This window comes from Pteropus alecto, unplaced genomic scaffold, assembly GCF_000325575.1.
Source record: "Pteropus alecto unplaced genomic scaffold, ASM32557v1 scaffold45, whole genome shotgun sequence".
Taxonomy (NCBI): domain Eukaryota; kingdom Metazoa; phylum Chordata; class Mammalia; order Chiroptera; family Pteropodidae; genus Pteropus; species Pteropus alecto.
Genome location: NW_006442491.1, coordinates 40,878,885 through 40,891,024, shown reverse-complemented (window position 1 = coordinate 40,891,024; position 12,140 = coordinate 40,878,885). Strand labels below are relative to the sequence as shown.

The window sequence follows — 12,140 nt, the reverse complement described above, 5'->3', positions numbered from 1 at the left end:
GTTTCTAAAGGGCCCAAGTTTGTACTTCAGCCACCATGACAGAGGCCCAGGGCACCCCAGCACATGCAGGCCAGCGAGGTCGTCCGCACATGCTCAGACACTCAAGCCCCCCGCACCCCGCAGGAGGCAGGTGAGCCGGCCCTCTTCTCCTGGACTCCAGGACACCGGCGTGCAGACCCTCCCCGGACTGGCTCCAAAACAGAATAAAAATACACCTCAGACCCTGCAAGGGTGGGAGACAGCAGCAGCCTGAGGTTTGGGGCGGTCCGGACCTCAGCCCTTCACACTGGCCTTTGTCGAGCGCTGGGGCCTCAACCTGGCCACCCCGGTGGGCCCCACAGGGCAGAAGTTTCCCACAGAGACCCTCGGTCACCCTCCCGTCTTGCTCTGTGGGTGCCAAGCAGCCCCCTCACCCTGGCCCCCGGGGGCTCTTCCCGAGGGCCAGACACACACCCCGCGTGTCCGCCCGCCTCCCACACAGACCCCCGTCCACAGGCCCCCTGCCCAGGAAGTCCCAGCCAGGGTCAGGACAAGACGTCACTTGTTCTCGGGAAGGGCTTTCTTGGCAGGTGGGCTGTCCCTGCCCACAGGCAGCGATTCACCAGGGACACACTCGGTGCCTTTGTTCGGGGAAGAGAGAGCCACAAAGCACCTTCAGCTGGCTCAGCGCGATGAATCTCGTCCTGTCCTGACATCTCGGCGTCGTCCTCCTCCAGAGTGGCTTCCGATTCACCCGAAACAGAGGCGTCCTTCACCGCGGCGTCCTCACTGCCATCGCTGTCCACGCTGTAGCCCTCATCAAGAGCCAGCTTCAGGGGCTGAGACTTCCGCTTGGACGCCAGGTGCTGGGCCTCGGTGCTGTCCAGCTTCCTCTTCTTGGCCAGAGGGCAGCTCTGCAAACTGGGCGGAGGAGACCGGGGCCAGGGGCCACCCCGTCAGCACGCCCGGGTCCCCTCCCGCCCCGCCCCGCGCCCGCCTTTGCGTCTCGTCGCCATCCCGCAGCTGGATGCCCCAGACCCCCTGCTGGGTACGAGACTTTACACCCACCACCCACGCAAGAAGCTCCCGACACGCTTCCAATTGCATTTCCTGCTTCTCAGACCTGACCTCGGCAGGACCCCAGAGCCATGCCCGAGTGCGGGCGCCTGGCCGGGGGCTCTGCAGGTCCTCGGAACGGCCACCACAGTGGGGTAACTGAGGGCCCGCTGACCCCCCAGATGACGACCAGGTGGCAGGACACCCAGGTCACCCTATTGTGCACATGATCTGCTCTGGGGTCCCCGCCGTGCCGCCTCCCTCCCACGGCCACACACGCACGCACACACTCACACACACTCACACACGCGCACACACACACGGACACACACATGGACACACATACACACGGACACACACGGAAACACACTCACACAAAGACACACACGGACACACACGCGCACACACACACGGACACACACATGGACACACATACACACGGACACACACGGAAACACACTCACACAAAGACACACACGGCTGCACACACACAGACGCACATGCACACACAAACTCACACGGACACACACACACGGACTCACACACACACACACACGGACACACACATAAACACTCACACATGGACACATGGAAACGCACTCACACGGACACACGGAAACACACTCACACACACTCACACGGACACACACAGAAACACACTCACACGGACACATGGAAACACACTCACACACGGACACACGGAAACGCACTCACACGGACACACGGAAACACACTCACACACGGACACATGGACACACACTCACACACAGACACACACGGACACACACACACAGACACACACACAAGGACACATACATGGACACACACACGCACACACATACACATGGACACACACATACACACAGACAAACACTCACACAAAGACACACGGCTGCACACACACAGACGCACATGCACACACACACTCACACGGACACACACGCACGGACACACACACACACGGCCCCACACATGCACGCACGGACGCACGCACGCACACACGGCCGCGCTCAGTCTCAGTTGTGCAGGACTCCGGGCGCCCACGGCCAGAAGTGGAGGTTCGAGGCCCACAAAGGGTACCTCCTGGGAGCAGGGCTCCCGCTCCCAGCAGCCCACGCCCCCCAGGATTCTGGCGAGGGCCCGCGGCCTCCTTACCTGCGGTGCCGGGAGTACTTGCCCCGTGCGTGTCCCGAGCCTGTGCATCCTGGGGTCGGGCAGCTGCGGGGGACGGGCGGGAACGTCACGCGGGGCAGGCTGAGCCCACGGGAACCCCCCAGACCCTCCCTGGGGGACAGAAGACCGTCTCCAAACCGTCCATCTCGGCACGGCCGCTCGCCATTTGCTAAGAATGAATGAAATAGCTCCCCGCCTTTAATCCCACGAACGAAGTGATTGTGACTCCACGAGTGCGTGTGATTAGATAAGACTTCCGGCTCGGCCCCTGACCGGCTCCCTCCCCCCACAGAGGTCCTTCCCCGTGCAGGCACACTGCCACCGGGCTCCCAGGGCTGGGACTCGGGACCCTCTGAGTCTGGCCCAACAGAAGTGCAAATCCTGGGTCCCCTGTGACCATGGCCGACATCCTGTGCCCCGTGTGCCCTTCTCCTGGCAGGAGCGAACCTGTGACATGCAGACCTGGCCCCCAGCTGGACCGGGCACAGCATGGTGGCGAAGACCCAGCTCCAGCACCAGCACCTGGCGTGGGCCCAGCTCCCCATGAACGGAGGCGAAGCCCAGAGGAGCCACGGCCCAGGAGCTGCCGGGGAGAACTCGGCGGCATGAGGCCCAGGAGCTCCCAATACCCGTCTCCCGCAGACTCAACCTCGGGGTGTTCCAGAAACTTCCGATCCTGGACACGGATCGGAAGGAGGACCGTGGGGGGATCAGGGTCCTGCGGGCTGCCGGACACGCCCCCCAACCACGGACAGTTCTGCAGAGCAGCAGCCTGACAGCCAGCGAGACGCCTAACAGGGGCCTAGCCCCTCGGGGGAGGGGTCACCCCAGGGCCCTGCCAAGCCCAGAAGACCTTGTTTCAACAGGGCCAGCATCAGGGGTCTGAGCTGCCTACAAAGGACCAGAGCCCGTGCAGGAGGGACACTACGGGCCGACCATCCCGGAGGCTCCTGGGACTCAGAGAGGCCCCGGCGCCCGCCCTCTGCCCAGACTCCCGGTGACGTCTCCGCTGCGTGAGCGGCCAGTGTGCAGACAGCTGGGCCCAATGGCTATGCCGGCCACACTTACTGCCCCATCTGCAGAGGGAATGCCCCACCCCTGAGCTCAGCAGTAGCCTTCGGGGGGCACAGGTGTCTGGTGGGGATGCTCCCCACAGTCCTTTGTGCTGGGCCACCTTGGCTGATCGGGCTGATCGCAGTGCTGACTTCCACCGTGTGAGAAAGCAGACAGGGATGGAGCCGGGGGAGGGAGCGGGGGGACATACGCTGCCCCACAGGGGCCTCCGTCTGCCCGGGGGACTCACGGGAGCTGCACCCCCACCTCTGTTCCAGCCCACGCCCGCACTTGCTTTCACTCTCGAGAACTAGCTTTGAGACATTTCACAAAAGCTCCTCGTTATTGGGGATTTGAAGCTGAGGTCCCCATTAGTTGATTAATCACTGAGTTAATCAGGCAATTAGGTGACAGCTGCTGTGAAGGCCTGTGGGGCCGGGCGCTGCCCCGAACACGTCACCTGCTGCGAGACGCACCTCCATCCCAGTACGGAGGACCTGGCATCGCGGGGGAGGGGGCAGGACGGGCTGAGCCCACGCGTGCAGAGCTGGCGAGGGCCCGCTCTGGGAGGGGACAGAGGCCCCGAGACGCTGCTCCCACGGCAGCCAGGGCACAGTCAAGGACGGGCAGGAAGGGTCGCAGAGGGCCCAGCGGTCAGCGCTGGGTGGGGCGACCACTGCCAGGGGTCCGGACATGAGCAGCAAGCTGTGACAGTGAAGTCCAGACCAAATGCCAGCACATGTGGCCCGTCTTCCCCAGGACAGAGCGAAAGCCACCAGCTCCGACGGCGCACAGGACAGCCGGCTCGTGTGCCAGGCCGACGCACACTGCCAGGCACTTGGGCCTCCTGGACGCTCTGCTTGAGCCAGAAGGGACAAGCGGGACGGGTGGCCATGGAGGGTGGGGACGACAGGTGTCTGTCCCTTGTGCTCCATTCAAGTGATTCTACACGAGCCACAACATCGCGATGCTCCTGCCCCAGGACACAGCGGTGGCTTTTCTCTGTGGGTGGCTGTTCCGCCAGGACAGGGGGCTCGTCCACGTGCCGGGAGGGGAAGCAGCCCTGGCTCGCAGTCCTCGCTCACGGCACCTGCCCATCCCTGCGGCCGACAAATGCCGTCAGAGGCAGCGTGCGCAGCCGCAGCTCAGAGGCCCACACGAGCTCACAGCCGCAGGCACCAGCGGCGGCCCTCACGCGGCCCAGGGGCTGCTTGCCGTCGGTCCCCGTTCTCCAAGCTTTGATGCTCGGGGGCTAGAAGGGCTCTGAAGACATTGTCTCCAGGACTGAGATGTCGATGACTGGTCCCTGGTTTCTGCACAAAACCTGTCAGAGCCTTGCGGCTGCCGAGCAAACAGGCAGCCCGCACGGCCAGTGAAGGTGGGCAACGTCCAGACGCTCACAGCAGCCTCACCGACACGGGCCGGCCCCTCGCGACCCGAGACGGACCGCTTCGGGAGCCTTTGCTTCCGCCGTTTCAAGGTTACGAGACAGTGACGGGCCCTTCAGCTTCGCCTTCCCAGCTCCCCCCACAGCCCCCACTGTTGCCGAATCAATTAGCCGCTCTTACCAAAGCCTGGAGCTTCCTTGAGTCACGTGCTCAACTTCCTCCCCATCATCGACCCCAGGGGACATCCCGAGGACGTCCTCAGGGGGACGTTACGTGGCCCAGAGGAAGAGGCACCTCTTCCTGGAAGCCTTCTCTGCTCCACCCGGGCTCACCGCCCCGGAGCCTCCCTGCATCTCCCCGGGGAGCAGCCCTCCAGGGGACTGGCCCGGGCTCAGGGGAGGGTCCGTGGGCCCCCAGGGGCATGACCTGGCCCCTGTCCCAGCTTCGCCCTCCCGCCCCGCGCCCCAGGACCGGGCTTTGAACCGTGGAGTGTGCGATGACGTTGCTCCTGCCGCCGGCCCCCCCGCAACCCTCTCAGCCTCAGTTTCCCCACTTCGCCGGCAGAGTTCTCAGGACCGTTCCCGAGATCCAGACAGTGCTGAGCAAGTGCTACAGAGCCCGCCACGCGCCCGAGGCCCTGAGCCTCCGCCCCCACCACACCCCTTCCCCTCTGTACCCGAGCTGCAGCCCCAGAGGTTACAGGGACACGGGGACACTTTGGGGTCCTCTCATTTTCCTGGCTGGCACAAGCCTTCCACTCGACAGCTACCTGGTGCAGCATGGAACGGTCCCGGCCCGCGTTTGCTCACAGCCGAGTGAGGCTGTCACCCCGGGGCTCAAGAGCAGCTGAGGCCCTGGGATAGGGCCACCCCCAGCTGTGCATCGCCCTCGGGAACCGGACGCTCTGTGTCTCCCCACCCAGGAGTCTGGTGGCTCGGAGACTTCCTCGGATGCGGCTGTCGCCTGACCCCTCAGCATGGACAGCCCCCTGGGGCCAGGCCACCTCCCCGCTGTCCCGGCGTGTGGGCACCATAATGTGCCCAGCCCCAGAGCTGTGAGGGCTCAGGGCCCCTTCACCCCCCAAGAATGAGGCTCGGCAGCCGTCTCAGCCGTGCTTCAAGCCTCACACGAGATCCGTGAGAAGTAACTGCCCTCGCTCCTCTGGCTTCGGGCTGGAACGTGTCGTCACCATCCCTCCTGGGGAAGATGGGGGCCAGGGCCCTCTGACCGGGGCCACTCGCTGGAGCTCCGCCCGAGCACGCTGGCACCAGAGGCTGGCAGTAACTGCCCTCGCTCCTCTGGCTTCGGGCTGGAATGTGTCGTCACCATCCCCCCTAGGGAAGATGGGGGGCCAGGGCCCTCTGACCGGGGCCACTCACTGGAGCTCCGCCCGAGCACCAGAGGACCCGGGAGGGCACGGCCCACAGAGCCCCGTCCAGAGGTGCTGTGGGTGGTGCTGGGACCACCGCCATGTAGGCACCGGGCGGACCCCGGCCAGGAGGGCAACCAGTAGGCAAGGGGAGTCGCCCGTGAGAGGAGGGCCGGGCCCCCTGCCTTGACCCAGCAGCTGTCTGCCGTAGGCGGCCCTCCCTCCCTGCTCTGGACCCTGGTCCCCTGTGAGACACGGCCTGGAACCTCGAAAGTCACCGAGCTCGGCTACCACGAGACACAAAACCGGTCAGCGTCGGCGGAAGACCCGGGACGGGGGACGGCCTGCCCCGTCCCCTCTGGCCAAACTGGCCCTCAGCCTGGCCAACACAGAGTCATCTGTGAGCACCTGGCTGGGGACTGTGCTGGCCAGGTCCGGCACCTCCGTGCCCAGTCATAAGGCTGGCTGCGCCCTGGGGCCAGGACGGAGGTGGCAGGGAGCAGGGGGCCCACGGGAGGCAGGAGCTCTAGGGTGCAGGTGGCCTGTCCAGAGCCCCAGCGTGGGACGCGAGGCTGTCCGGGTCACAGGCGCATGCACGGCTCAGTCCCGGCTCAGGAGGCCTTTCTTACCTGAGGTCGGCGCCTGCAGGCTCTGGGGGCGCTGAGTGAGCGAGAGAGAGAGAGAGAGAGAGAGAGAGAGAGAGAGAGAAGGAAACACATGGAGTTGGTACTGATAGGCGAGAATCGCACAAAAACAGTAGGGCCTCCCGTGAGGGCTCAGCCTCACCTTCTCCTGGCCTGGTGCGCCCCCGGGTCTAACAGAGCAAGCTGCGTCCCCGAACCCAGAGCCTGCTCCAGGCCCCCACGGCCCCCAGCGTCCTACAGAGCGGCCGGGCACCCAGCCGGACAGGCTCCCTGGGCCCCAGGCCGGGAAGGGACCCTTTTCTCTAATTGCCGGGGGAGGTCGGCCTCCAGCAGGAAACATGACCCAGCAGACGAAGCTGGACGGAGGGGGGCGCAGAGGGGCCAAGTGGCCGTCGGTCAGAGATGGGGCCACCGGGGGCCGACCCGCCTGGACCAGACATCTGAGGGCTTGGCGCCACGCCTGGCGTGTGGCCTGTGGTGTCAGGGAGCTGAGGCCGGGGAGGGGATGGGCCGGTCCTTGCAGAGCGCCCTCCCCACCGCAGAACCAGCACGGGGGCGGTGTCCTGGGAGGCACAGGGGCTGCGCTGGCCTTTCTTTTCCGAAAGGTGGTCCCTGGCTACGTGTTGCTTTCTACGCTCTATGCAGCTATCGGCCCCTCATTTCCTCCCCACACGGGTCTGTCTGAGCCAAAGGCCCTTCGGGCACCCTGAGGCCACCAGACGCGCCATGCCCCCGGCGCCCAGGGCAGGGAGGAGCAGGCCAGGACCCGGGCATTGCTGTGGGGCTCTGTCCTCCCATGGGAGCTGCTGGGGGACTGGAGTTTACAGCTTCGGCATCTGGGACTCGAGGCCACAGCCACACTCACCTCGGAGGGCCTTGGACCGCGTCCGAGCTCGTTTGTCCTCGGTTTCTAAGCTCATCTGCAAAGAATACAATCGTGGCATTAACACGCTGAGGGCCGCACCAGCTCCCAGCCATTTCCTGGCTCAAGCTTTGCTGGTGCAGGTCAGGCCGTGACAATGGGCTGTCAGGCCGGGACAGGCCTGGAACCGGAGGTGGCAAGCAAGGGGCAGAGGCTCCAGAGCAGAGAGCCCCAGCTCCTGGGGACCCTGTGCCCTGCCCCCCACGGCCCACCACCCTGCAGGGCCCAGCGTCCCGTGGGAGCTACGTGCTTCCACTGTCCCATGAGAAACAGGCGGGGACCAAACGGGCCTCAGGGAAGCTCCCAGAGAGGGGACAGCCTGGCGTCCGCCACATGCTTCGCAGCAGCCCCCGCAGAGGTGGCCTGGGCACAGGGCTGATCCTAATGTTAGACGGGACAGTCTGCACTCCCAGAGGACAGAGGGCAAGTCACCCACGTCACGGACGCCCTCTAACGGCTGCATCAAAGGTGCAAAAAGAAACAACTAAAGTTAACTTTAACGCTAACATGCTGAACCCCATCTTCCCAACGCGTGGTCAGCCCCAGAATAACCAGCATAAGACGAGGTGAATGGGACTTGGTTTCGTGGTGACTCTCAGAAGCCTGGTGTGGCTCCTGGACTCACAGCACACTCTAGTGCCATGAGCCACACACCAAGTGCCCGGGGCTGGGCCGCAAGGCTCCAGGGGAGAGGTGTCTCGGTGAGAGCCAGGCTAAGGCCGGCGAGGCCATGTGGACCCATGAGCCTCCCTCCCAGGGCAATGAGGCACCTGCACAGTCTGGACCCCACCGCCCACTGATTGGTGAACCCACCCTACACTCCCTGCCCCTCGCCCACTTCCGTGGGGGACACTGCCCACACTGTCCTGCAAGGCAGTCGAGAGAGAGCCCCCAGGGGCTACAGCTCATCACACGGAACCGTCGTCCTGTTAAGTCTGGGCAGGCAGGTGACGACGAGGTGCGGGGGCGGGCGCCAGCCCTGGTGTCCGCCGTGCACCGGTCTCACCGGCTGTCCCATGGTCAGGAAGAAGATGCAGCAGTCCAGCTAAGGCCGCTAGAGGGACAGCCAGACAGCGGACAGCAGGGACAGTAGCCAGGGGAAGGGGCAGCAGGACCAGTGTGTGAGGCCCCCCGGGAAGAAGGAGGAGAGCCCCCGATTAGTAGGGGGAGTCTGCAAAGGGAACCGGCCTGCGGGCCGCACTAACGCTCAGTGATCGATTACACGGCTTGTCGAGGGAGAAGAGTCAAACCCCAGGTGACTCACGCAGCCCGTCAGGCGCAGGCCGCTGTGGGCCTCAGCCCCCTGCAGCAGAGGCGCCCCAGGGGCCCACGGCTCACGTCTAAAGTGGGGAGAGAGGCAGGCACAAGGAGCTCCTTAACGATTCTGCAGGAGCCAGCGGGGCCTTCCAGCCGGGGCACGGTAGACCCGGTGCCAACGACCAGTGCCCAGTGCAGCCGGCATGTAGCCTACGGCCTCTCCCTGTCAGCTTCCCAAGGAAACTGGCAAGCATTCTGCCACGCAAAAGTGCCTTGGCAACCTGGATTTCCTGCGGATAAACTATTCAGAGCGGGGGACGAGGGGCGCAGGGGTGCGTAATGGAGCCGCGTGTGCTGGGCACCACCCAGCTACAATCTCTCTGCATCGAACGGTCAGTAAGCGCGTGTGGCTCTGATTTTAAAAGGGAAGAAACTGAACTATGGGAACAACAGACAGGTTAGCGCTATAGCATGGGAGCGAAAATCGTCTGGGCGGCAACTCGGGGCACCGAGGCAGGACCCCGACTTCCGGGCCGTCCGGAACCTCAGGGCAGCGCCGCCCGACCCCAGAGATCAGCGAGCACTCGGCGTGGGCTCGTCATTCTTGTGCCGGACATCAGGTACTCCACGTCCCCCACCTCTGACCCCCAGCCTGTCCCCACCTACACAGGCGGTCACTGCTGGACAAAGAACCACACCCATGCGGCCCCAGACATGGCCCTGCATCCTGGCCCCCTGGGGCGTCCTGGGCTGAGGAGCGCCGGCCTTGGCACCCGGCGTCCCTGCCCACAAGGGACAGTGCAGACTTGGGGCCTTAGTTGGGATGGGGGGCTCCGAGCATCAGTGGAAACTGAGGGCTCTTCGCGAGGGCCGCCGCAGGCCGGAGGTGCTCCAGAGCTGGGCTGGGAGCACGCTTGGGCGGCCAGAGTCGCTCAGAGCCAAGGTCCTCACAGCCCTCGCTGCAATCTGAAATAAGCACGCTCACACCTGTTCCGGGGTCACGATCTGTTCTGCGGAGAGCGGGGTGCCACAGCTTCAATTGCTGATGAGTACTCATTACATAACGGTGGCTGGATGGACAAACTAACGGCGGCAGTCGAAACGCCTCTGAGGTCCTGGAGCTGGGGAAGTGGCCGGCAGCATCAGCAGGGACCACCGGGCGCCAAGCCCATAGGGCACATTCGCCCAGCCCTGGGCTGGGGGACCAGACAGGTTAGCATTTTGTTGACTTCAGAATTCGTCCCAACAGCCAGCAAAGCTGGGGACTTGGGACAGTTTTCAAATCCACAAGATCATGTGGTACAGTGTCCCTGAGGGAGAGGGCGGTGCTTCGCCCCACATGACCTAGAGGAAGAGGGGGGCATTTGCTGGTCCCCAGGGGACATGGGCAGCGCTGCCTAGAAGGAAGGAGCGGCATGGGGTGCGGACACAGGACGTGGCCAGGAACTGGCAGCCGCTCACTCTGTCGGCTCCCGCCCTGTCTCCCCCTGTGCCGGGGTGAGGAGAGACGTTAGGGCGACGCCGGCTGGTTTTCTTCTCTCGCTTGCTGACGCCAGCCACAGTGCTGTGGCTGACCCCTGTCCTCAACCCCAGGAGAAGCCCCACTGCAGGACTCGAGGGCAGCTGCCTCCCCCGCCAGGCCCCCCAGACCCTGCACAGCCTCCCCACCCCCGACTCCCTTTATCTGAGCATGTGCCACACTCCGGCCCGGGTCACCCAAGAGCCCTCGGCACCAGCCTGCTTCCCAGTCTCTGGTCTCTGAGGCTGGGCCGCACGCTGTACCCTTGCACCCCCGGGGCCATCGTGGCACCTCGTTCCCTGTGGTGACCGTTCTGCCCCCCTTTGGGGACATCCTGCTCTCTGAAACTCTCCTGACTGGTGCCCCGGGCTGCAGAAAGGACACCCGCGGAGTGTGTCTGGGAGGGCTCTCCCCAACTAGCCCCAGGCTGAAAATTACAGCCGCATAGTGACACCCAGGAGAGCAGCCCTGTCGAGCGCCCCTGCTCAAAGCTCCAGCACAAACGGAATTCCACCTGCCCAAGGCAGAGGTCCAGTGACACCCACAAGGTGAATGGGAAGGTCACACCCGGCAGCACCTGCCTCCCTCATCGGGTGCACCCTGTCCAGGAGCGGGGAGAAGGGAGGCCTTGCACCGTCCATGCGGCCACCGCCCCCCACTGCTCACCTCCAGAGTGCGAGATGGGCCACACAGCTCACGCTTCAAGGTCAAGAAGAGGTCTAAGGGCCTCCCATCAACGCCCACAGCTCTTCTCCTTAAGGTTAAACACACTCACACGCCTGCCCAGACGCACGCAGGTGCACACACGTGCACACACCCCCCACTCGGCAGCCCCAGACACACATACACACACGCACACGCCTGCCCAGCACCCCCAGACCACAACCGGGGGATCCCGTGCTGGGCCCTCCTGACCCCTCTGAGCTGTCCGCCTCTCTGGTGCTGAACTTGGAGGCGGCTGCCAACCGTGCACAGAGGACTGTGGGGGCTGCCACCGCCCCCTCCACCTGCTGTGAGAGGCCAGTCCTGCCGCCGAGGTGACACTCTGCTCTCAGTGGCTGCGCCTCCTCGGTGAGAAGCTGCCGCCTGCCCCAGCCACAGCGTGCCCCTCTCGGGCCGTCCCCCTGAGCCTCTCTGCCCAGAGCAGGGACCCAGGCCCGGCTGTCTGCCCAGGCTGCAGGGACAGGGGGCCTGTCGAACCGCTGGTGAGTGTGGCCACAGACTCAGCCACACCGGTGCCACGCCTGCCGAGCTCGTCACCCAGAGCCACGGAGACAGCCCCGCCCACCCCGACACAGCGCCGGCAACTGCCAGTGGCCCAGTCCCTCAGCGCCGCGCCCCGGGGCCCGTTTCAGCGCCCTTCGCGGGGAGCTGCGTTTTTCGCAGCCGGCACGTTTGTGGGACCCGCCTCAAGCGCCTGTCATGCCGTTTTCCTGCGGCATCTGCAACACGTGGTGGCAATTTTTGTGGTATTTCAAGCTTTTCATCACCATTGTATTTGTTAAGCTGATCTGGATCCGCTTTCTTCGAGGTTATGACTACGACTGTTTCAGGCACATGAACCAGGCCATGTCAGACGGAGAACCTCACTGATAAATGTTGCGTGTGTCCTGACTATGAAAAAAATGCACACGATTCATGTCATTGCAACCGTCACTCCGCTGTGGCGGCCTCCGAGCCAGCCCACAGCACCTCTGCCTGGGACGCTGCACGCACGCGACCTCCGCTTAACTGCTCACGCCGAGGATGGGCTGAGGCGAGCCCCGCATTCGCCCAGGTG

General features: G+C 64.5%; 1 protein-coding gene across 1 annotated transcript in view; it reads right to left on the bottom strand.

Moving 5' to 3' along the window:
* Positions 1-7,582, bottom strand: part of MYT1 (myelin transcription factor 1) — a 31,244-nt gene extending 23,662 nt beyond the window's left edge. The window contains exons 1-4 of the mRNA XM_006922134.1: positions 7,528-7,582; positions 6,648-6,678; positions 2,191-2,253; positions 653-900 (exon numbers count right to left, since the gene is read on the bottom strand). Of these exons, the coding sequence (XP_006922196.1) occupies positions 653-900; positions 2,191-2,253; positions 6,648-6,678; positions 7,528-7,582 (397 nt within the window). The remainder of the gene's footprint in view (positions 1-652; positions 901-2,190; positions 2,254-6,647; positions 6,679-7,527) is intronic.
* Positions 7,583-12,140: the final 4,558 nt, after the last annotated feature.